This window comes from Euprymna scolopes, chromosome 19 (genome assembly GCF_053919585.1).
Source record: "Euprymna scolopes isolate OS-2025 chromosome 19, ASM5391958v1, whole genome shotgun sequence".
NCBI lineage: Eukaryota > Metazoa > Mollusca > Cephalopoda > Sepiida > Sepiolidae > Euprymna > Euprymna scolopes.
In genome coordinates, this window is record NC_136500.1 from 19,873,594 (window position 1) to 19,899,975 (window position 26,382).

Below are 26,382 nucleotides of genomic sequence, written 5' to 3' on the forward strand. Positions count from 1 at the left end.
GAAGGAACATAACTGGCTATACACCGGTTACAAACTGTATATATATATTGGACTGTTTGGCAGACAGCGGCAGACAGCGGCAGACAAGCAGTCGCAGTAAGACGGATAGTCTTACGTGTTGATTATCAGACTTTCTTCCCCATACTTGTTACTATGTACTTCTATTTACCTTAGGCGAGCAGCCTTACGTTTCTGTATTATAAATAAACCCCATTACACATACCACTCGGTGTAACTCACGTTTGTCTTTATTTCCTAAGTATTTAGGAATATAACAGGAGGCCAGTCGCGAACGCAGACTCCACAATTTTATTATACCATCCCTGTTTAAGTTAAAACATACTTATCAAAGTATTCTTATGTACATCTATATCAAAAACACTTGTAAACGTTTTTTTTTAATTTTCAAATTTTTCATTTCCATACTTTGTGGACCAGGCGCGAATGCAGACCCCACAATTTTAATGAACCACCGTTCTGCCAGATCAAACATACCCATTCCTGTGTCTCAATACATCTTCTATCATTATATGTAATCAGTTTTTTAAAATAATCAACCATATAGGAGCTTATTCGTGACCACACACACACACACACACACACACACACACACACACACACACACACACACACACACACACACACACACATTCAGCTTTATATTACATATAGTTGTTATAACCCATAGTAAGAATTGAACCTTTAACCCCAAGAAAACGCATTTATAATTGACTGAACATCAACACCTTTATCTGTTGCTCCATGGGTCCATGTCCGTAGAAATGCTGTGAAAATGGCAACCAGCATGAGACTTGTAATCTGAATCATCTACATTATGAATCCTCATCTAAAAAAACTCAAAACATCTATAATATAAATCTCACCTGTCTGTTTAAATGTATGTATGTCTGCCTAAAACTTTTGACAGAGGCGACGGATTTTTATGAGATTAGTATCGTTTTGAAGCTCGGCCCTTCAGACGACAAATATCGAAAAATTGGCTATCCTTCACCCTCAACCGGGCACTTTTCTACAAAGAGGGGTCGCTTTTTTCGCCAATATTTTCGAAAGTCATCCCCTCTTTGCAATTGAGTAGCCTTAATTTAAACCTTCTGCACTTCTGGTTTGGCGGCAAAGATGCCACGTTTTTTTTTCACATTCTTTTCCTCCTTCATGGTACGGGTTCGAGCCTGCCTGCCTACTACCACTTTTTATTTTTCCGCTCAACACACACTTCCACACACCCGCGCAACGCCAGGCACCCAGGCTAGTAAAACAATAAAATATTCTTGTTTTCTATTTTTCATTTCAGGGACCCAAGTTTCATTTTGTGTTGACATCTTTAGGTTGCTGTTGTAACCAGATTTGGTTCTTATTTAAAATTCAACCAAATTAAAAATACTAAACTACAGAAAATACAAATAAATCTTTACAGAACAAAAGTGTGATTTAATTCACTTTAAAACGTTTACTCGGTTCATAAAACATACAGAGTCTAGCGTTATGCGAGAACAAGAAAAATGGCCACAAATTACTTCCTAAAATTCCAAGTTTTGAAAATTAGTTAAATCTAAAAAAAATTAAACAACATACTGTTAAAAACCCACCTAATACCGTGCCATATATTTGGGTGAGTTTCTACCAATATTTTGTATAATTTTTTTAGTTTTAACTCATTTTAAAAACTTTGAATTTTAAGAGCTAATTCGCGGCCATTTTTCCTGTTCTCACGTAACTCTAAACCACAGGGTCAAACCGATTAAACGTTTTTCAGATAGATAGAAGAGTAACTTATCTTGCCTTCGTTAACATTTATTTGTTATATATTTTAATTTTTTTACCACTTTTTCGAATCTCCGAGGATTAAAACAAACACGAAGGTGTCATATTCCAAAAATTACGTAAATTTTATTTTTAACTTAGAAAATCAAATTTTATGGGTATTTAAAACGGGACTGTTTTACGTCGCCATCTTGAAAAAAAAAAAAAGAGCAGATAAGTCCACAATAAGTTAATTCTACAAGATCAGCCTGGTAATAACCGCTCTAAATCGTTTAAAAATGATTTTCTTCATAAAAGTAAAACTACTTGATCAATTTACGTAATTTTTGGAATATGACATTTACGTTCTGTAACGGGCAATGTACAATATAAAGATTTTGTGTGTGTGTGTGTGTGTGTGTGTGTGTGTAGGTTGAATTCTAAATAAGATTCCTAGATTTTATCGAGCCAATATTGGTAGTCATGGGAGCGAATATACATCGCACCGGAATAGGAAGGGAACGTCGCCATCTTGGCAACACCGTGTCTCCATGGTTACCGAAATCCCAGAATGCATTGCGAGCCAAATATTAAAATGGCGCTGAAATTCAGAATGTTATGATATTGACACTGCAATTACAAATTTTCCGTTCTTCCTCCGCAACAGGATGGACTTATCCGAGTATCCACGTTGCCGAAGAAGATGTCATTCCAATCAAGGTAGAAATTTCCTGATTTCAGTTATAATTCAAGTTTGAATTATTGGAAGATGACTTTTATTATTTGCGACGAACAGATTTTGGTGTTTTGTTTTGAATTTTATTTGAAAATTTCTTGACACTCCCTACAAAAGAAAGACGGATATTGAAGGATGGTTTGAACCAGTTGAATATATTTTTGTGTTCATAATTATATTCCTGATTTCTTTTATACCGATTTAAGTTCTCTTTGCATTATCACTACTTCAATATTTTTCAATATTTTTATTGTTGTTCAAGTTTTATGTGTAGTTAATGGATCGGAAAATTCGTGGTCTCAAGTGCAGTCTGAAATTAACAACTAAATAAAAACAACGAATTATTTGTATTTCTTAGGTTTCCGTAATTACTCGTACTTTTGATATAACCTTGAGGTTAATTATTTTAATTAATCTAAATTATTTAGAATGAAAAAAAAAAAAAAAAAAAAGACAACATTACTCTTATTCCCAAGCAATTTATATATATATATATATATTTATTTTTTTTTTTTAATTTACAACCATGTTTTAGAAAAAAAATAAATTTTAAAACTTTATTTGAACTATTCGCATCTTGATTCATAATGTTTCGGTCGATGTAAATTTCGACCGTCAGGTGCATTTTGCTAAACTTTAGTCCGATATAGGAATTTTGTTGACAAACTAAGAACCCTTTTATGCAATTTTAAACTGAAAACTTTCTTTAATCCGCGGGGGTAGATTGTTCTTGTTTCTTCAGTCATGATCGAGTAGAAATGTTAACACTATTTCAGTTATTATCGCCTGTAGTTTCTGTAGTTGAACCTTCAACGTGCAAAGAAGTTACGCCTGGCTGTTAATCAACGCTAAAAATGTGCATTATTTATTATCGTCACGTTTTATTATTATACTACTACTACTACTCCTGGGTGTAGAATCCCTCCGTTTTTCTCCCACTTTTTATTTTTTATTTTTGGTCCCTAGCTAGACGTGAGCATGTACGATCCAGTTGGCTGATCACTGGGTTTTGGTATTTTTCAAAAATTATTTTTGAAAGATAAACACAAAAGGAAAACTACACCCCCCCTTTTTTATACTAGTGCAAGTGCATCTATGCTACCGTACTGGAATAATAGCATTGTTATTTAGAAATAATTTCTTAACATGTGTAAGAAATTATTTCTCACATCCCAATTTACTCCATGCAGAGGTAAAAGAATCCACAAATACAAAAGTCATACCTTTCAAACTCCAAATTTATTCGAAAGTAACAGCAATGAAAGTTTATTGGTTCTGGTATTGTCCATTTGCAAAACGGTGGCTAGTTTTGCCTCTATTGCATAGAGCCAGTAGTATGAACCCCTATTGACGGAGTGGTAGTTCGTTGTTCTTCGAAAGGATCCATATATGTTCATGGAGGATTCGGCAGGAATGTTGGCGCCTATAATTAGGCATAATGCGAATCACTTCGGACTAGTTGAATTGAGATAAGATCCAATATTTGGTAAATAAAACGTGAAGAAATCTTCATGAATGTCATCCTGTAATTAGGATAATTTCAGCAATATAAAAGTGTCTCTGCTTGTAGAGATATGATCCTTTGTTCACCAACAGTTTGGTGTTACAACATGAAGGAATTGATGTAGCTCTCTTCTTGTGTGGGAGCCGCTGATTTGGAGTCCATCCCTTTGCCGAGTTCTTGCGTGAACTGAAAAATAAAAGCATGATACAAAAAAGTGTGCCAAGCAAATCACCTGACTCATTCAAAATTAACCAATGACGGTCAACCACCATAACTGTGTGGGCGGCCTAAACAAGAAAGATGGCGAATGTATATGGAATTTTTCACATACTGCCAAGGAGGGAGGAAAAAAGTAATGGATAATCATTACTTTTTCCCAATACAAATTAATTAATACGGTCGGATAAATGACAAATAGCAAGTTAATCCAATAAGCATAAGTCTTAACTCAGACAAATTTATAATTTCAATATGTTTTAGTTTATTTAAACTTCTTAACTTTAATATGTGTTTGCTTGTTGACAATTCAAATTGAGATTCAGTAATTATAACTTCAATATAGTTTTTTGTGACATAACAGAAACATTTCTATGAAAGTATATTGAAATGAAAAAAGAATATAGATAGATTTCTATGAGTTATTCTGTTTATAATTGTGTATTTTTGAAAAAAAAAAAAAATTTACAGCCATTGAATTATAAGTGGTTTGCCATACTTATAGGTAAATGTGCACTGAACAGATACCATAATACTTAAAGTTAAATTTATTTTTTGATACATCTTTTAATTTAAACGTGAAAAAAATAAAAATAATTGGGACGCTAAAAATGTACACAGTAAAACAATACGTTTTATTGTCGCATTGATTATTTATTTGTAACGCAAGTTAAAAAAAACATTTTCAGGGTTATTTATTTATGCTGGGACCAGGACGGAGTAGTGATGACAGATTTCCTGACAAAGGGTACCACAATTACAGGAGCCTATTATGCTTCACTTTTGAGGACATTAAGGGAAACTATCAAAATCAAGAGGCAGGGCAAGATCAGTAAAGGTACTCTCCTCCTGCAGGACAACGCTCCGGTCCACAACTCGCATGTCGCCAGATCAGAAGCACGGGCGTGTGGTTATGAAATCCTTCCCCATCCTCCCTACTCTCCTGACCTTGCACCCTCTGACTTTCACCTCTTCCCAGCCATGAAATTGTTTTTGAAAGGAAAGCATTTCCCAGATGATGCAGCCTTGATTTCTGAAGTCACGTCGTGGTTGGAGGACCAAGCTGGGGTGTTCTACAAAAACGGTCTCCAGAGTTGCATCAAATGATGGGAGAAATGCATAACTCTGGGTGGTTCCTATGTAGAGAAAGACTAATAACTGTGTCAAGTTTTGTTGCTCTACTGCTATGGGAAGTGGGTCAGGGGCATTATTTATTGCACACCCCTCGTACATAAGAAAAACACACTCATTTCATTTCAGTTTATTTTTTTTTTTTTGCACAGGAATCGCCACTTATCAAGTCTCGGAGGCCACTCGAGGATTAGGGCTAATGGGTATACATTAGTCAATGTGATTATAGCGTAGGATACATAAGTAGTGGAAATTTTGTAAATTGGATTACTCAGGGAGGACAGTTCATCAAGAACTTGTTTGTGTTGGACTTGAAGAAAATTAGATTGTAGTCAGCTGGAAAGCAGGCAATTGGAAGAGTTCCACAGGCATGCAGTTCTAAGAAAGAAGCTTTGTTCATGGAATCTACATTTAGGTTTAGGCACAGATAAAGAGTGTGGTGAAATTCATTTAATATGTTTCAGATTAGCATAAGAAAAAATATTTTGATTATTAGTTTTGGCTGAAGAGAGCTTGATATGGGTATCTAAAACGACCCTAATTATTGGGTTTGAAACCGACAGTATCAATGACTTATCTAAAACTTTCTGTAAACAAAATATATATATATATATATACTAGCTGTACATTGCCACGCATTGCTGTGGTTCAAATTGGCGCAATGGAAAATGTTCCAAAATGAGAAAAAGCATGTTTCTTATAGGTTTAATTTTCCATTTCGTATGGGTACATAGTTTTTGTTGTTCCATTTTCTTAGCTGATATAGAGATTTTCTGGTTTGGTGACTCTTGAATACGTAACATAAATTGTCCATGTGAAAAAACAGTCAGTGTGTAACTGTAAGCCACACAATTGTAAAGATTGTTCCTTGTGCTTTGTTGATGGTTATTGCAAATGACAATAAAATTGGAAAGTGCAATTTCCTAAAGTGTAATGATGTATCTGGTGGAATCCTAGGAATGCATGGAATGAAGATATGCAGGGTGACTAAAAAAAAAACGGGCCCAACTCTAATTAGGCCCCGTTTCTTAGTGTTTTGTCCTATTGAAATGAAACTTTGGTCATAACTAGTTTATTATATTCAAAACATCACATCAAAACACTAGGGTTTTTGGCCTTTTTATCTTATTTTCTCTGTTCTACAGCATATGTTCTAGATAGCCTCTTTTGTTTTTTTTGTTTTTTTTTTGGGCCACCCTGTATTTATCTGTAAAAAAGTCCTGTTATGATTGTTGTTTCTGTGATATTGTTTGTTAATTTTTTTTTTTTTACTGTAAGCCATGTGCCTTTGCAAAGCTTGGAGTGGTTTATATTTCACAACATGATAATTAGTACGCCAAATTTCAGTTGCAATACATGCGGTGGCATCCCTGGCAAATATAGCTGTTGGATAATTAACCACTTTATCTGCTTTCACAACAGTGTCGATGGAGTTGTATTTGACTACCTCACTTGGAATTTTACATTGAATAATAGCGTAGACGTCTTTGTATTGACCTGCAAGAATAGCTCGTTTACTCAGTCAAGTGGAATTCTTATAATTTGAATATCTGCAAAAACCTTTTAAACTAACTCTTCTTTTGATGAAATTACAGAAGTTAAAAGTCAAAGAATTTTGCCCTTATCTCTGATCAGCTGGCACTTTTCCGTACCCAATTTCCCACAAGTGATGCAAAAATTTATGTGCGGATTGAACAGTCTGCAACTGGCATGCATATTTTGAGTTAAGTTTAATGTCTTCACATGGCACACAAAGTAGAGTATTTGAGGCAAGCATTTATTTCAACTGCTGGTGTTGATTGAAGAATAACAGGTAACATTTGTCTGAAATCTCCTGCAAGCAATATTACTGCATTCCCAAATGGTCTGACATTACCACGCAACCTTGCAAGGATCGACCAAGAGCCTCAAGTGAATTTTTGCGTACCATTGTACATTCATCCTAAACAATAAGTTTGCATTTCTGCAATATTTTTCCCCATATTGGATGTTTTGGAGATGTCAAACATGAGATTTTTGAAAAATTGAATGTTTCAAAGTAGAATAAATAATTCTTCTACTTGGCAGCAAGGTCGCAGGTATTCCTCATGCAGCAAGGGCTAAGGCTATGTCATTTTGTTACCGAATGGCTGCCAAAATCAATTTAATTGGAAAGGTTTTACCAGTTACTTCTGGTGTTGTTTAAGGTAGCAGTAATTTCCAAATAACTTCTATTCTCACAATCAGTAAATTAGGTGACTAAAATAGGATTTATCCATGTTTTGACAATGCCTTATTCACTGTAATTAATTTAGGAAACTAAAATAGGATGAGGAATTAGAGATGGACAGATAGAGAGGAAGATATATAGATAGAAAAGAGAAAGTGAGAGGAAAATAGAGAAAGAGGAGATAGAGAGAGATAAAGGGATTGATAGATAGACAGAGAGAGGGGGAGAGTTAGAAACAGAGAGGGGCGAGACAGGAAAGGAGAGAGAGATAGAGGGAGTTAGAGAAAGGGGCTCAAAGAGAGATGGACAGGGTGATATAGAGAGAAAGATAGATTGAGAGATGGATAGAGAGAGATATTAAGAGAGGAAGAGAGAGGGGGAGAGAAACAGAAGGTGAACTACACTTCACCGTTTTTTTTCCTCGTTCAGTAGAGAAGAAATCTTTCGAGACTAAGGCAATTTTAATTTTTTGTTACTATCCAGAGTACCCATTTATTTTTTTTTTTTTCAGGAGCTAGATTTTCCACACATTAGAAACCGGCCGGGTTATCTGTATTTTCAACTAACAAATTAATAAAAGAAAAAGATATTGTAAAATTTGAATTTAGCGTGAAAATACTATTATACTTTAGGTACTCCTTGGGCGTTAAGTTCCATAGCGACCAGCATAATTATTTAATGGTCGCTCCCTTAGCCCCCTCCCCCTTAGTCAAGGCTAATGCATGCACATGTAACATTTTTTTATTTACTGACATTGGCTTCGTAACTAAACAATTTATTGATAATTTCGTAACCCTTAAACGCATGCTGGAAGATTTAAATTGGTTCATTATTGTTGTAATGAAAAAAAAAAAAGTTTCATTCAACACAAAACCAAAAACACATATTAATGATAAATGATTTATTATTCTATTCATTGAAATTTACTAATTTTTAAATAAAAAAAGTAAAAAAAAGTTAATAAAAAAAGTAGTTGCTTATGTGCTTATGTAAAAAATGTTTGTAAAAGTAAAAAATTATTTTAATCATTTTAAAAACTTGGTATTTTTTTTTTTTTTTTTTTTTTTTTTTAGATTAGGTCCACCTTATAATCACCCCCAACCTCCCCATCTTAAGAACAGCTTCCGGAATAAACACCATTTTTGGAGGGGGGTGGTGAAAAAATATTTACAAAATTTAACTGATATTTGTTGTTAGCATACCCACCCGAAAATACTATTAAAAAAAAAAAAAAGAGGGGTCAGTGCCCATTGTAGAGAAGTAGATTTATTTATCAATAAAAGTCGTCATTTAAAAAAGAAAATTATGGAGGTGAACCTAAATGTAAATATTTACCCAAAAAATTATCCACTCATGTAAATTAAAAATGTCTGAAAGTGAGAAATTATCAATACATGGTTTAGTTATTTTTTTTTTTTTAATATTCATGAAAAGAGTTAAGCCCACATAAGTAAATACATGAATTTTGTCTTTGTAAAAGTGAGAAATTATTAATAAATGTTTAGTAACTTTTTTCTTTTAATTTTCATAGAGTAAAACTTTTTTTCCAATATTCATGAAAAGAGTTAAGCCAACGTAAATAAATAAATGTTTGTAAAAGTGACAAATTCAGGCATAGTTACTTTTTTTATTCATGAAAAGATTAATGTTTGTAAAAGTGCGAAAGGCAACGTAAGTAAATAAATGATAAATGTTACATGCGCATGCGTTAGCCTTGATTAAGGGGGGGGACTAAGGGAGCAACCGTTAAATAATTCTGCTGGTCGCCATGGAACTCAACGCCCAAGGAGTACCCCATTTTATTTTAAATATTTATTTTCCAAAGGACTGTTTGAATAAATCAACAATGAATAAAATTTTAAGTGTTGTGTAATTATTTTCGCAGCCGGCAATGCTAGGAAAAGTAAAGTAACATTTTAATTGTAGAAACATCAACCGAAAAAAATAATAAAAAAAAAACTACCGTTCATTTGTATTTCTTATTAAATGTTTGTAAAAAATGTAATTTTTTTTTTTTTTTTTTTTGTCAAATAAATAAATTTCCAGCAATTTTTGCAATAAATAATAAATAGCGACTTCGTTAATTTTATGACTCGCCCCAGCATATTATAAACACCCTAACCTCTCCATGTTAAAACGGCTTTCGGAATGAACACCCCCCAACCTCCCCATGTTAAGAACGGCTTTCGAGGTTTGTGGAAGGGCGTGTTTAATTTGAAAGTAAAAAATTTAAATGGCTTAAAATATTTCAATATTGGTATATATATATATATATAAAGAGCTTGATAAGCTAAGAAAGAATCTTTTTAAATTTTTTAAATCCAATTAAAATCAAGGAAGTTATGACTATTTTTATGCCCTGCGTGTTTGGATATTTTCCCCTATTTTCCCATATGCGTTTTGTCACATTTTTTGCACTACTTTTTCAGTAAAAATGCTATATCTTTGTTAAAACACAAGACTAAGCAATGAAATTTGCCATATAAGTGTATTTTTGTGCAAGAAATCCGAATATGGTACTGAAAATCTCCAGAAATGAGTGGTTTCCAAATAATCTGCAGTAAATGCGCAAAAATATGCTGCGATTGCTTAAAAATGCCATGTATCCATTAAAAGAAAAGAAGTTAGAGAACTCAAAGTTTAGTTGTAATGCATTTTATGTGCCAAAAACTGAAATCGAAATCTAGGATTGGCTAAAAATGAATATATTGCAATACTTCTTTGGTATTATTGTAGATTAATACCTTCTGTTACACCTCCCCATCTGACCACCTCTCCAAAATATGTGATTCTACCTTTATAGACAATTGCATGTGAACAACTTGAAAAACTTTAATAAAAGATAAACAAAAATTATTTTAGAATTTAATGTAAAATGATTTCCCATTTTGAATCATTCGAGCGTTTTAGGGCAGTTACCCCACCCCCCACCTTTTTCCTATGATAGATAAATCTTGGGTGTTTTTTTTTTGTTTGTTTGTTTTCTAAAAGGCGATTATGCGTAGCTTTAAGAGGGTCTTTGTGCAATTATGAGAAGGTGGGGAGGTTGCCACTCTGACTTTGGGTTAATGATAGGGCTTAGGAAAATTATGTGTGAACATCATGAAGACTTGATAGAAACAAAACAAAAACAATTTTAGAATTTAGAGTGGAGGTTGGTTTCACATAAATGTAAAATAATTCACCATTTCAAGACGATCCTAGCGTTTTAGGACAGTTGACCAATTTATTTGGCGGGGGTGGGGGGAATTAATCATGTGCACTTTTCTTTAAACGTTTTTTATGCTTTTTTATTTTTATATTTTTATTTTTACACTTATATGAGCTCACAGAGGAAGTTTGTTAAGTGGGGAGCTCTGCCACTTGTACTTAGTGTTATTGTTAAGGCTAAAGATTTTAGGAGGAAGCTTGCCACTGATACCTAGTATTAGGCACAGAATTAAGCGAGTTTTTTTTAAGAGGATGTTTGATACCCATTGTGAAACTTTACAAGAATTATAACAAACAGACAAAAATAAATGTTATTTAAAAAAGTGACGTCCCTCTAACAGAAAACATGATGCTTGGAAAAATATCAATTTTTTTTTTTTTTTTTTTTAAATTTTTTTGTACACAGTGATCACCACTTATCAAGGCCCAGAGGCCACTCAGGGATAAGGGTTATTGCAAGTACATTACGTTAGTGTGGAGATTTGATGAAGTGTTTACTTAAGTGGGCAGTTCATTAGGAATTTGTTAACATTGGACTTGAAGACATCCAAGTTGTAGTCCGGAGGGAAGCAGGCAGACGGAACAGAGTTCCACAGGCGAGCAGTTCTAAGAAAGAAGCTTTGTTCATGGAATCCGCGTTTTGATTTAGACACAGATATAGAGTGGGGGAAATTTTTCACAGTGGATTCAGCTAGACGGGTGTTTTTCGTGAAAGATTGGCGAGGGGGGACCAGAGATTGGAGTTCAGACGAGCACCTGCCATGGGAATAACGATAAAACAAGGATAGGCTCGCAACGTCTCTTCTGTGGGAGAGAGGTTGCAGGGAAGAGAAAAGGGCATCCCCCACTAAGCCACGAAGTCTATTTTGTACTCTGTCAAGGCAGGATATGCTGTTTTTAGCAGCTCCTGCCCAGATATGGCAACAGTATTCCATCCTTGGACGTACTTGGCTTTTATATAGATAGAGAATTGCATCAGTAGTGAGATATCTTCTGGAGCGGTAGAAGGATCCCACCATCTTTCCAGCGACCTTGGCAACAGACTTGATGTACGTGTTCCATTTCAGATCAGGAGTAAAGGTCAAACCCAGAAGCTTGTCAAAACACGGGGCCTCACCCAGACGAGAGCCATCCATCACAATTGATGCCAGCTGGGGATCAAAGCGTTGATGATGTAATGATAGGAGTTTGGTTTTGGATGCATTAAAGGTAACCAGCCACATCTTCCCCCACTGAACCACGTGCTCGAGATCAGAGGAGAGAGAATCAGAGAACTTTGTCATTTACAGCCTTTGATGTGTTGCCGTAGATGGTCGTGTCATCAGCATAGATGTCAACGATGATTTAAGTATGTGTTTAGGGAGGTGATTGATGTAGATCAGGAAGAGAGTTGGGCCCAGGATTGACCCCTGAGGGACTCCAGCATTTATATTGCTGGCCTCCGATTTTTGTCCATCTACCACTACTCTTATGAGCCTATCGGAGAGAAATGATTTAATGATTGAGAAAACATTTCCAGTTATACCGTAGCTGGAAATCTTGTGAAGTAGACCCTTATGCCATACCTTGTTGAAGGCCTTTGATATGTCAAGAGCAATTGCCCTAGAAAGGAAGCCTTTGTCAAGAGATTCACTAATCCTGTGGGATATAACCGTCAGCACATCTGCGGTAGATCTTGCAGAGCGGAAACCATATTGTCTGTCACTAAGAAGGTTATTCCTGCTGAGGTGGTTGACTATTTCTCTATTTAATATTGATTCCAGCAACTTACTCATAACACACAGGAGACTTATAGGTCTGTATTGAGAGGGAGATGACTTATCACCTGAATTCTTAAATACAGGGCAAACTGATGAGGTCTTCCAGGGAGTCGGAAAGCACTTCTCCTTAAGGCAGCGCTTAAATAGCTTCGTAAGTATGGGAGCAAGTTCTGGTTGAAGCTTTTTTAACACTATAATTGGAATGCCATCAGGGCCAGTTGCTTTACTGGAATCTAGGTTCTTTATTAGCTTGGCGACCTCATGCACGAATATTTGTATGTTACCTAGCTTATTCTGTGTTATAGGAGGAAATATGGAGAGTTGATGGCCTTCGTCGCATAGGGTAGAATTAGCTGCAAAGTTCTTTGCAAATAGTTTGATCTTGTCTGACGCTGACGAGATGACCTCTGGTCCATTGATAATGGTTGGGATAGAACGCACACTTCTGTTCAGGATCCTATTTAAATATAAAAAAAGAAACAAGTTTTTGCTAAAGCTGACAAATTGTTAAAAAATTTGAATTAATGTAATTTTGATTTTTAATTACATTTCATGTCTTTTCCTACCATTGTTATTTTTTAACTGAGCACCTCCTACAAATATTTAAATATTGATTATTTTTTTATTTTATTTTATTTTTTTTTTTAATAATGGAGTAGATTAGTTTCCATTCGATAATAATTCACTGAAAACATTTTTTAAGGAAGGAAAATTAGAAGTGTGTTACCGTTCGTACACGTGAACCAAAACAATCATATTTCACATCTTCGCTTGTTAAAATATTTTAAAATTTACTACTACTTAATTTTTTAAAATATTTGTAGGGTTGATAACAAAATAGCTCTAACTAAACGTGTAAGAAAATTTTTTTATAACCAGATTTTCAATTAAAAAAAAAATCGATTTGAAATAAAAATAAACAAAACGTCTGTTTACGCCATGTTATCGCTGCTGCTGCTATTGCTAATACTACAGAAGTCTTGATTCAAATTCATAATGATTTTTTCGGATATCATGTTTTTAAATTGCTGCGTACCACTAGAGAAAACATTGTCCAATCATCTTTTTAACGAATAAACATAGTAAAAAGATTGTTTTATTTAATAGTGAGTGTCTGAAGAAAATTTTTTGGGTTTGTTTTACTGTACACATAGATTTGAAAAAATTGTCACAAAACAAATATATAACAAATAAATGTTATCAAAGGCAAGGTAAGTTACTTTTCTACCTAACTGGATATGTTTTTAGTGTTTATATTTAATGTAACATGTTTATTCAGCTCGAAAAACATACAGTGTTTACCGATGTATTGGAAAATTTAAAATGGCAGCCGACTCTCTCTTTAAGGCGGTAAGTTTGGGAAAATGAGTTATAAATAAAAATAAACAGACAAAATACTGTTAGAAAATCACTCAATGTATGTTACCGTGACATAGGCTGACATATATTTGGCGGGTTTTTAACCGTATTTTGACTGTTTTTTTTTTTAATTTATAACTCCTTTTCCCAAACTTACCGTCTCCGAGAGAGAGTAGGCCGCCATTTTGAATTTTCCAATACGTCGGTAAACACTGTATATTTTTTGAGCTGAATAAACATGTTACATTAAATATAAACACTAAAAACATATCCAGTTGGGTAGAAAAGTAACTTATCTTGCCTTTAACATTTATTTGTTATATATTTGTTTTGTGACAACTTTTTTCGAATCTATGTGTACAGTAAAACAAACTCAATTTTTTTCAAAATTTTCAATACTCATCATTTTGAAATTATATTTTTTTTAACACAACAAAAAAACGAGGGGTCAAATGAATTTCGGACACTCGAAATTATTAAAAATGATATCTCTTTTGGCTAATTTCCAAAGTTCATTAAAAAATTCTTAACAGAAACACGGTACGAATGTTTACAAATCAGGGAGGGTCGTTACAAAATCTTACCGGAAATGCCGTTTTATGATGTTCACATTTTTATCTCTTTATTTGCTTAAAACTCTAAAATTATATAATGTATGTTATTATTTACTCATTCCTTTGAAAGTATATTCATTTCCGAACAAAATGGTGGTATTTTGAAGACTTAAAGTGCTTTGGTTTTTAAAATATGACTATTTTAGCAGAAACCCCTTGAAATCTGTGATTATCCAAAGCGTTTTAACGGCCATGTGTATTGCTATTGAAAGCCATTTTTATCATGGGGAGGTTAGGGTGTTTATAATATGCTAAGGCATGTTGTAAAAATGAAACAGTTTAGAAAAAGTTAAAACAAACTTTTTTATGTAAACAATGCCGTGAAAGAAACTAAACAATTAAAACGTAATAGTTGATGAGTAAAAAGCCTTAAGATAAACAAAGGAATTTAAAATTTAAAAAATTGGTGAGATACATAAATATATTTAAATTTAAAAAATAGGGGATTTTTTTTTTTTTTTTTTGTGCTAATGCAGAGAGTGATCCACGCTATTTTTTAAATTGTATTTCCACGTTTAATTAAAGTTTTATGATATATTTTCTATTCAATTGTAAGGTTAAAGTACAGAATAGATACAAAACATCCTCCCCTCCCCATGTCACTATTAAAGCTTAAATCAAAGATAGGTTCCATATTCTTTTCACAGCTGGGAAATCTTTCAGATTTGAGCGTGGTTTTCTATTCTGATGCTACCTATGCTAGCTTAGAGGATGGTTCCTCACAGGGTGGATTTATCATCTTTGTTTATGGTAAGATGAAAAGACTGGTTCCTATATGCTGGTCATCAAAAAAACCTAGCCCAGTAACAAAGAACCCATTGGCGTCTGAGACTCTTGCAATCAGTGAAGCTGCTGATGCAGATGTATTGATAGCTGCCATGCTGCAAGAAATCTTCAGACTACCCAAGTTGCCTGAAGTACTTTGCAAAAAAGACAATGCATCTTTGGTAGAGACCTTAAAATCATTAAATCTTATAAGTGACAGACGTTTGAGAGTTGATATATCAGAGCAAAGGAAATGTTGGTAAAGGAAGAAATCCAAATTGAATGGATCAAGGGACAGGAACAGGTCACAGACTGTTTGACGGAGATGGGAGCCTCTAGTGAAATTCTTGTGTTAATAGGCCATTTTCTTTCTTTTTTTCTTTTTGTCGGAACTTTGACTTAAACCTGGCACCAGAAGACACCAACAATGTTAACGTTGGAGTAATCAAACTTGGTGGACCTCTGTATATTTAGTTATGTCCCTTGTCTCAAGTGGATATTCAATATAGCATCTGGTCAATAGTAACACTAACCAGTCGACAATATAAAATATACATCACATCTTCTAACATTTTTACTAAAATGATCAGATATTGGATTAAACTAGCATACAGCCCAGCATTGCCCAGTTGTAAAATACTTTTACATATAATATTTTGATTAATGCAGATTTCATATTTATTATTATATTATACTAGCATGGGTGCCCGGCGTTCGGAGGTGTATGTTAAGCAAAACAAAAACAAAAGTGGTAGTAGGAGATGTCCTTTTCTCTTCCCTGCAACCTCTATCTCATAGAAGAAATGTTGCGAGTTTGTCTCTGATGTATCGTTATTTTCATGGAAAGTGTTTGACTGAGCTTCAGTCTATGGTCCCCCCTCGCCTAATTTTCACAAGAAACATCGTCTAGCTGAAAACATTATCAATAATTCCCCCCACTCTTTATCTGTGCCTAAACCTAAACATAGATTCCATGAACAAAGCTTCTTTCTTAGAACTGCACGCCTGTGGAATTGTCTTCCGTTTTCCTACTTTCCGGCTGACTACAATATGGTTGTGTTCAAGTCTAACGTAAATAAGTTCTTGATGAGCCGTTCCATATAAGTTATAAAATTTACCGAATTTCATTACTAATGATTACTATATTGTCCAATTTCTACTGTACACTCTTTAACTATTATCCTTGTGTGGCCTCTTGGCCTTGATAATGTGGTGATGCCTGTGTAAAAAAAAAAAAAAAAAGGAAGGCAGGCTTGAACCCGTACCGCAAAGGAGGAAAAAAACAGAGAAAAAAAACCTGACGTCTTTGCTGTTACAACCACTGCCAAACCAGAAGTGACGTAGGTTTTAATTAAGACTAGACAATCGAAAGGAGAGGATGACTTTCAAAAATATTGGCGAGAAAAGCGACCCCCTCCCTCCCTGTAGGAAAGTGCCCAGTTGAAGGTGAAGATATTAATGATTTTAGCCAATTTTTCGATATTTGTCGTCTGAAAGGTCGAACTTCAAAATGATACTGATTTTGTAAAAATCCGTCGCCTCTGTCGAAAGTTTTAGGCAGACATGCAAACATACATACGTACATATATTGGTAATTAAAAATTTTCGACCCAAACCGAATCTCTGAATACCCTTTATGTAAAATTTCAAATGTTTAGACCAGAAATTGTTTGAGTAATTTGGTAGAGACTGCAGAGCTCAAATTTTTTAAAACTTTGACCCCTATTATGATCCCTTAACATTTATTGTTTTGGGCTCAAATCAAGTTATTAAGTTAGACCAATGTCCAAGGAACCTATATCTAAAATTTCAATTGTTTATACCCAAAATTGTCGTAGGAGTTTGGTAGAGTTCTCAAAGGTCAAATCGTTGAACTTTGACCCCCTTAACAGCCAAATTTCTGGCTGAAAATGGATTACAAAGATTTTCCGAAATCTCAGTACCCTGTATATCAAATTTTGAGTCTGTAGACTTAAAATTGACAGTTATTGCATAGGGAAATGTACGCACACAGACATGTTCACTTTTATAGATATATAGATAGATGGACCCAATATATAGTAATGATTGAAAAAGTTGTGCGTTACCATGGAGAATCAAAACCAAAATGTTTAATTTACAATGTACTTTTTCCATTGACGTTGATGCCTGAGCTGTAATGACATGTTTGCTGCAAGGCTAAAAATTAAATCATGAACCACTACCAATGTCAATTTTCAGTCTAGAGACTCGTCTAGCAGAAAAGATTATCTACAATTTCCCTCACTCTTTATCTGTGCCTAAACCTAAACGTAGATTCTATGGACAAAACTTCTTTCTTAGAACTGCACGCCTATGGAATTGTCCTCCGTTTTACTGCTTTTCAATTGACTACAATATGGTTGTCTTTAAGTCTAACGTAAATAAGTTCTTGATGAGCCGGTCCATATAAGCTAACAAATTTACCGAATTTCCATTACTAATAATTACTGTATTGTTCAATTTCTACCGTACACTCTTTAACCCTTATCCTCGAGTGGCCTCTTGGCCTCTATAAAAAAAAAAAAAATAGCTATTATGTTACGCATGCATATTCATAATGCCGTCATTCGATATTCACATGGCAAATTCCATTTTTTAATTTTCACACTTTTGCACCGATTTTCCCCGACTAAAACCCAAATATTTGTTTTTGTATAAACAATCCAAAAATTGTATAGTTTTGCATGGGTTCAAATACCCTATATATTAAGTTTCATGTCTGTAAACCAAAAACTGACAGGAGTTTGGTAAGCAACATTTTTTTAAATAAATACATACACATGCATAAATATATATAGAAAGAGAGTTGTTTACTATACATTTTTTTACGCAAATATTACGCAAGTGTAAATCATAGAATATCTGCATGAATATAATTAGTTAATAAAATTTGATCATCTATCTATATATATAAAAGGCAAAATGTGTGACCATTTCGTGTATGTCTTCAAAAGGTTTTTCTCGCACACGGTTCCGATGTCGTTACGATCGCTTACAACTGTTTATATGGGTCCTAAATAATATGTACGATTTGGGAAAGTGCGTCGCATCTAGATTTATTTACGTCAACTTTTACAAAATTATTGCTATTTTGGCTTCTCGCATGTTGATGAGGCTTTTTCGTATAAAAAGTGAAACTAATTCAAAGTTAACAACAAACAACGTTCTCAGCATTGTGCCGGGAAATGTCCAGAAGCAATCAGCTTTGATTAATGTTGTACATCAGACAATTGTTATTCAATCTAAACATCTGTTGGGGGGAAAAAACAAAAACACTCAAACTTGGGTAAACAACTGCGGGACTTCTATTTGACCTTCTTAATTAGGTCAAATGGAAGCAGCAAAGTTAACTTTTATTGCGCACGCCTGTTTTTATAGTTAAATAACCTGCTTAATGGTGTCTGTCGCCGTGGCTCAATGGTTAACTTAGCACGTTTTTTTTTTCACACATTAATTTCCAACAAGGGTACGGGTTCGATCCTCATACACTCACCTACCAAAACATTTCTTTTATTATTTAACCCCCCCCCCCGCGCGGAGTTTTAATTTACCTCAAGACACCCGGGCATCGCCGGGTACCCCCCCTAGTATATATATAAAAGCGAAAATGTATGTGTGTGTGTGTGTGTGTGTTTGTATGTTTGTGTGTCTGCTAAAAACTTTCGACAGACACAACAAAAATTCACAAACTTGGTCTCATATGAAAGCCCCACCCTCTGGATGACAAATATTGAAAAATCGGCCCAAAGTGACCATCAGAAGTGCGTCAACTGATCGATTTTCTGCAGGGGGGGGCCCCAAAAAAGTGACATTTTAATGTTAAACATTACATATTTTAAAATTTTTACTTTTATTTTTTTATTTTTACAACTGCCCCCAAAAATACGGCCGCCAACTCTTATACATAAAGTATACACGCGGCCGTTTATTTTGGGTCAACTTGTATTTAAAACCCGCTGAGTCATGTCACGTGATCTTGACGTCAGCAACCTCTAATGGCTGTCGGAATTTACAATTTAAAAATGTTGTTATCGGTAAAAAAAAAAATTAATTAAAGCTAAACTATGAACTTCTACGCTATGGCAACGTTACCAAAGTTATTACCACATTCAAAATAGGTAGATACGATAGTTAAACGAAAAATAAAGTAAAAAAAAAAATACGCTTACAAAAAATATTAACGATCGAAGTTTTTTTTTTTAAAATGAAAACAGCCAGACACCATTTTCCAGTCTTTAGTGTAAGGCAGACGAAGTGAGAGAGAGAGAGAGAGAGAGAGAGAGATGTCTAGATTCGACAGGGGGGGGGTCAACAACGCATGCGTCAGATGACGTCATGACCTGATTTACTTTAAATAGTTAATAAACCGAACAGACTTTATACACGCCGCTTTAGCGCTGGTAGTTAAGGGCTTGGTTCATTATCTAAACGTTTTGGGTTCGAATCGTGGTGTGAGATGTTTTTGTTTTTTTTTCGATTTTTTAAATTTAAATATTGAACCCTGTATTATTTAAGCCATTTTTCACATAACGTTCATTCGTTTGCCTTACGTTATTTTTTTGTTTTTTACCCCCCCCCCTCCGCTTAATTAAAACGTTGTTTTCTTTTCTTACTTCGCTTATAACAATGCTTACATCGTCGTCGTCGTAACGCTCGACGACTTTCAAACATCTTTCACGTCTGGCTGGCCGATTTTATTTTTAAACTTCGCCTCAGGGGTTCGGCTTCGATCCTACCCCCCCCCCCCGGCTTCTTTTTTATTTAACACCACACACCCCTACAAACACCCGGGCAACGCCGGGTACCCCTCGCTAGTCTCATAAGAAAACTGAAAAGACTAATAGGGAAAAGAATATGCAAATTAGCTAGTTCTTTTGCTAGTGAATGCAATTCCACGACACATATATAACAAGGTTGTATTTTCTTTTTAAATAAATAGAAAAAAAGGGTTTTTAATATGGATATCAATACACACACACACAAACAAAAAATAAATTTATAGGAGTATACATAATCCAAAAAGAGTTTATATGCCATTTTTTTTTTTTTTTATTGGTTAAAAATTGAAATTGCTAAATTTTCTAGCCAATTTATAGATCATATGTTGAAAAAACAAAGAATTTACGCAGACGATCATTGATACTATTTCTTTAAATAACTGTGCAAATAAGAGATATAGTTTTTAGTATTAGTATTTATCATATCAACAAGCAACTTTCTATGGTTGATAATTTTGTAAGTTGATAATTTTCTTTTTTTTTTTTTTTTTTTTTTTTTTTAAAAGTGAAAAATCAACCTACCCTAATGAGCATCCTCTGTGTTCTTTTTCTATTTCATCTCTCCTTCAAATTTTGAAGTAGTCTTGAATTTTAATTTTACGACAGCCGTCTGCTTTTCTTGTATCGGTTGCCGTTTTTGAGCTGATCAGTGTTGATGATGCTGAGCATCATTCACTCATTTTTTTTTCGAATAAATCAGATGATTATTGTTGGCATTCTTTTCCACAATATCTTTATAGTTAGAATTATTTCCAGAAAGATATTGGGTACTTATCTGAGGGATCACATAAAGGTTGCCAACATCCTTAAGTGAAAGTATTTCTGTGGAATGAACTGGATTCGAACCTGATGTACATAGGTTGTCAATTTGTATCATTAACCACTTAGCTATCATCACCTCCTTGTTGCTGTTGTTTCTTGTAAACTTTCACCAATTTGTGGATCAGTAGAATCGTTGCTGGCTTTTCAGCTTGTTTTGATTATTTATGGTTTCTTCATCGAAGAGGGGTGGGGGTGATGTTTATTTTCTGTACATTATGCGATAAAAAATGTTGATGTTTAGTTAAGCTGTGTAAAGAATGCACATTCGTGTCGTTCCATGCCTTATCATGTCACCCCTTTTCCATCCACATCGTCCCTTTTCCATCCATGCCTGGCTATATCATTCATTTACTTTTATGCCACCACATTATCTTGCAGCTTCCCTGTTTTACTGCTCTCTAAGTTTCCACATCATCACAAGATATTTTTTCTTTTTTATAATATTGAATCCAAGTGTGTGTATGAACACACACATACATACATACATACAATTATATAGAATTCTTAGCTGCTCTGGGCACTTTGAGTGTAGGTGCTCTTACAAATAGAAAAACAATACTAAACACATAAATCCTTCCCCCCACCCCTCCCCTCCATTTTCTTTACCTTCAAACGTAACATTGAGGCTAACTGTCTGAATTACCTGTATCTTAGGCAAGTTCAGACACACTCTTTGACTTTTGAAATTACTACAAATGGCAGCATATACCATATTAATAGAACCAAAACGTGTGTCAGTAAAAAGCATATATCTCTACAATTATATAAATGCAACTGTGTGTGTGTGTGTGAGAGTGAGAATTTGCTCCTTATAGACTCTGAAACGGCTGAACAGATTTTCTTTAAAATTTACAGAACTTTAGTGTACTATAAGTCTGGGAGTGATCTTAGTTAAGTTTTGCCTGAGAATATCCCTGATAATTACCAATAATCGAAAGTTTATATAAAATAATTTTATAAAATAAACGGTAGGTTCTCTAGAGTGCAATGTAGAATAACAAATATTTTGGACTAAGTTACTACATGGAAGCATTTGAAGCTTCCTCCCGGGCGATTTCACAGATTTCGATGACAGTAAAAATATAGGAGTGTGACATATTCATTGATCATCATTTAATCCTGGGCAACGTCAGGTCTCCCTGCTAGTATGTATAAACAAATGCAAGTATAATATTGAAATAAAAAATGCTAAAAACTTTTGAAACTTAGAAGTTTATAATTTAAATGTTTTAACTTTAATAACGTCTAGATTTCATAATTTTTAATAAAATTACTACGAGAACAGTACTAGAAATTTGCTATGAAGCAAACAGACAACAGAAAATATTGTTTTGAAAAAAAACCCAGCTTAACTTGTAGGCTTGTATATAATGTTTTTCAGCCGTTTTCACTTATGAAGTAATCCATTTCAGCTTCTTGTTAATGTTGGGTATTTGGATAAAAAACAGATAATGTTGGGTTGTCAGGAGAGAATCCACACTGTTTCAAGGCTTTCCTGTCGACGGCCTTACTAATGCAATGTCCAATTATTTGAATTGCATTTAAATGAACTGCTCCAAAAAAAATAAAAATTGATGTTAGTGTTCTTATTACGAGCAGCGGCTTTGCACGTGTTATTTAAATGTTCAAAGGTTGTGTCTAAACATATTCGAACATATTCGTTAAGACATGTTCATATCGAAAAGAGAGAAAGAAAAATAAAATAAAAAAATAAAGAAAACAATTATATTAGAATTGATGAAAAATTAATTTTATTTTCCATAGTTTTGCTCAAATTTTGTATATAAAAAACTATTGTAAACCTTTCAGAAGAGAGATATCAAGGCGTTTGAATTGTGTGTTTCAGCTACCAGCACTATGGCCCTGTTTTCATTAAAAATCAACTTTAAAATAAAACCTTCCAAATATATACCATATATATATATATATATATATATATATATATATAAAAATTAATCCTAGTGGTTCAGAAGGTGGTGTCTAATGTTTGGTCTACTGACTCCAACCTTAATTGTAAAAATAAAAGTCTTATAATTGCAGATAAATTGCTTGTCACCTTCAATAAATTACAATCTATATATCTATAAAAGTGAACGTGTTTGTGTGTGTCTGTACATTTCCCTACGTAATAACTCTGTCGATTTTTAGTCTACAGACTCGAAATATACAGGGTACTGAGATTTGGGAAAATCTTTGTGATTGGTTTTCAGCCAGAAATTTGGCTGTTAAGGGGTCAAAGTTCAACGATTTGACCTTTGAGAACTCTACCAAACTCCTCCGACAATTTTGGGTCTAAACACTTTAAATTTTAGATATAGGTTCCTTGGCTATGGATCTAACTTAATAACTTGATTTGAGCCCAAAACAAATGTTAAGAGGTCATAATAGGGGTCAAAGTTAAAAAAAATGACCGTTTTTTTTTTTGCTCAGCATACACCTCCAAACTCCTGGGCAATGCCGGGCACCCATGCTAGTCTAATATAAAAAGAGATTTAGTCTGTTAGTCACTTTGAAAAAAAATCTTTTTTTTTTCAAAAGTAATAGATACATTGCAGAATTCGCCTAGTTTCGAAATATTAGATCTCAACTACTTTAGAAATGGAAAATATTAGATTAATAGTAAATAATAAATTTTCAACAAATAAAGCGAACGTCTTGACCAAAAAATCTAAACTGAGACCTGAAGCTCTGAGGTTCGACCAACTGACTTATTTGGACTTTAAATAGAGCTTACAACTTTACCATAACTAAATATTTTTAGGCTTAACATGAGCTCATAGATTTATGGTTCATATTATATTTCAAAACCTGAATTCAAACATAAGCGATAGTAATAAATAATATGTAAACATTATAAATAGCGTTGGAAATTATTTTAATAAATTCAAATAATTTATTTTGCTTTAACTATGTATTCCATGTAGTTTCTTCACAATTATATAATCCTCCCAGTCTAGCAAAAATATGCAACTGGAGGGAGAATATATTCGTTAGTCATTAAAAAGAGAAAAAAAATGGTCATATGTATGCCACAATTTTATAACGCAAGATTGTCTCAACCAATTTTTTTAATCTATATCAAAATCAATCTGCAAGGACCATCTGAAAAAAGTTGTTAACTCAGAAAGTTCCTCTTGTATTATTTGGGTTGTTTGGACTAACACTCCAGATGAGAATAGTAGTTTGAATAATCCAAATAATCCGAATTATTCATCCTCATCTGTAAAATTCAGTCACATAATTCATCTTGTATTCTTTTTTGTATAAGTTTAACTTTCTGCTTATTTAGATTTGAACGGGAATTTTTTACGGCATTATCACATTGACACACCAGTTCCCATGAAATCACCAAAGTTAAGTGATGTTGAGCCTGTTCGATACTAAAATGGGTGATCATTTGGTAATACTAGTATGTGCTGTATGTGTTACAGGGAAGGGCTGTCCCCTTCTCATGTAAATAAGAATATTAGATAAGTAAATTAGATTAGCATAAGCCTAGACTCGAACCCTGTAGGCCAAGTTAAGAAATGGAATGTTAGAAATTAAGTCTTTTAGAAATCTGAATATTAAATATGCCAGTAAAAGAATGAACAATGCAAATTAAATTATATTGTTTAAAATAGGTTAGATTAGAATTGAGGATTCTTTTGTTGTCAAAAGTGTGTTGGACAAACACATGTAAAGCCACATGAAATTAGTCACGTTTGAAAAACACATTTCTGACGTCATAGTCAAAGGAAATTTCTCCATATTATGGGTTTGGATTTTAGTCAGTCAGCAAGAGAGCCAGAGAATTAGTCAGTTAATCCCTTGGAAGTGAAGGGAGAACATTTAGACCATGGAGATCCAAATTTGAATTCCTGACGTCAATCGACCGGTTGATCAGATGAATAAAGAAGTCATCATTATGTTGTAACTGTTGTCTTGTGTCATCCTTCATCACGAACGAAAGGTAATTGTGTTTATCATCTTATAATGAACATTGTGTAGCTCTTCGAAGATTATGTATCTCCCCTCCTCTGTGTTAAGAACTGTGCATCATATCATCCTCTTCTCTAATATGTGTTAATAGAACTGTAATATATATAAATGTTTTCTTTCCCTCATCATCACTATCGTTATGTCTATATTACACGAGTCCCGTTATATATGTGCCCCAATATGAACTCCACATCATCTTTTAATATGATCCCCTGCTATTCAACATATGTGCTCGGAGCCTGGAGAGGGATGGGTGCCGCCAGGCTATTCTTGCCCAAGACATGCTGCATGAAATAATGCAGCGCCCTCACAACCCCGTATGGTTAAGGAACATATAATTTCTTCAGCACATTTTTTTTTATTGTAATATGTTTCTAGTAGTGTTGGGACGATTCCTAATTTTTATACGATTCCGATTCCAGGAAAATATTGATTAACGATTCCGATACCAAGTACGATTCCGATTCCGATTCCTAGGGAATTATTATTTTGAAATATACCAGGTAGTTTTATACTTATGGTCGGGTAGTTCCCAAATATGTTCCCTAACTTTGGAAGAGATATTTTATGCCTACACAGTCGTGTTTTGGTTTAAATAAAATTATTATATAGTAAACTAAACGGAAAAATTAGCAAAATTTATTTTAGAGAAAATTTATTTTACTTAATTGGAATACAGAAAAAAAAAAACAAAGAAAATAGAATTAATCCTTCAGAGCAAAAACAAATAAAATAGAATTTATATAACAGAACAAAAACAAGAAAATTAGAGAATAAATTAACACAATTCATTATTTTGGTCCTCATAATTAACAGATTTAATGAATTAAATAAAAAAAATATTGCGGAAGAGAAAGAAAATATATACTAATTAAATATAAAAAAAGATAAATATTTAATTTAATAATTTATAAATGAACGTGCATAATTCACAAAGTGTAGTTAACACCTATTGTTTTTTCTTACTTTTTCATTGCTTTTACACGTTGTTTCTAACGTGAAGAATAAGTTTAGCCAAACTAATTTTGAAATAGGGTATATCAAAGGAACACATAAAAACGATACCACTATAAAAACAAATGAAATACTAGATAAAATTGAGCAAAAATAATTACCAAAATTACAGAAAAAGATAAAAAAAAAACAAAACAAAACAAAAAATGGTGAAGTTTGTTGAGTGAAATGAATTATTGAAAGAAAATTAATTGAACTAATAGAAATGTTAAAAAAAAAATGTCACATTTCAATATTTTTTTAATAATTAAATTCTCAGGGTTGTCGAAATTAAAACTTAAGTGATTTTTTTTTTATTAGACTTCTTTCGAAGCTTGTTACCTTGAAAAATACATTTTAAACCCTGTTTTTTTTTAAAAATAAATTGAAAATAAAACGCAATTAAAAAAATGTAATTGATAATTGAAACTTTAAAAACATATTAAACATTGAAAAATTACTTATCTCACAAATTAACGTCCAATAAAGTAGATCCAGTCTTCATACAGGAATTCGGTTATA

The 26,382-nt window shown here is 33.6% G+C and overlaps 1 protein-coding gene across 3 annotated transcripts in view; it reads left to right on the top strand.

Annotated features, from left to right (window-relative positions):
- Positions 1-2,329: 2,329 nt before the first annotated feature.
- The window catches only part of LOC145303474 (uncharacterized), a 266,228-nt gene continuing 242,175 nt past the window's right edge, over positions 2,330-26,382 (top strand). For 2 of the 3 annotated variants that reach the window (XM_080144826.1, XM_080144827.1), the window contains exon 1: positions 2,342-2,481. In XM_080144826.1, coding sequence (XP_080000952.1) covers positions 2,430-2,481 — 52 coding nt within the window. In that variant the 5' untranslated portion in view covers positions 2,342-2,429. Of the gene's footprint in view, positions 2,482-26,382 lie in introns of all 3 variants that reach the window. The other variant, XM_080144825.1, reaches the window with a different exon arrangement.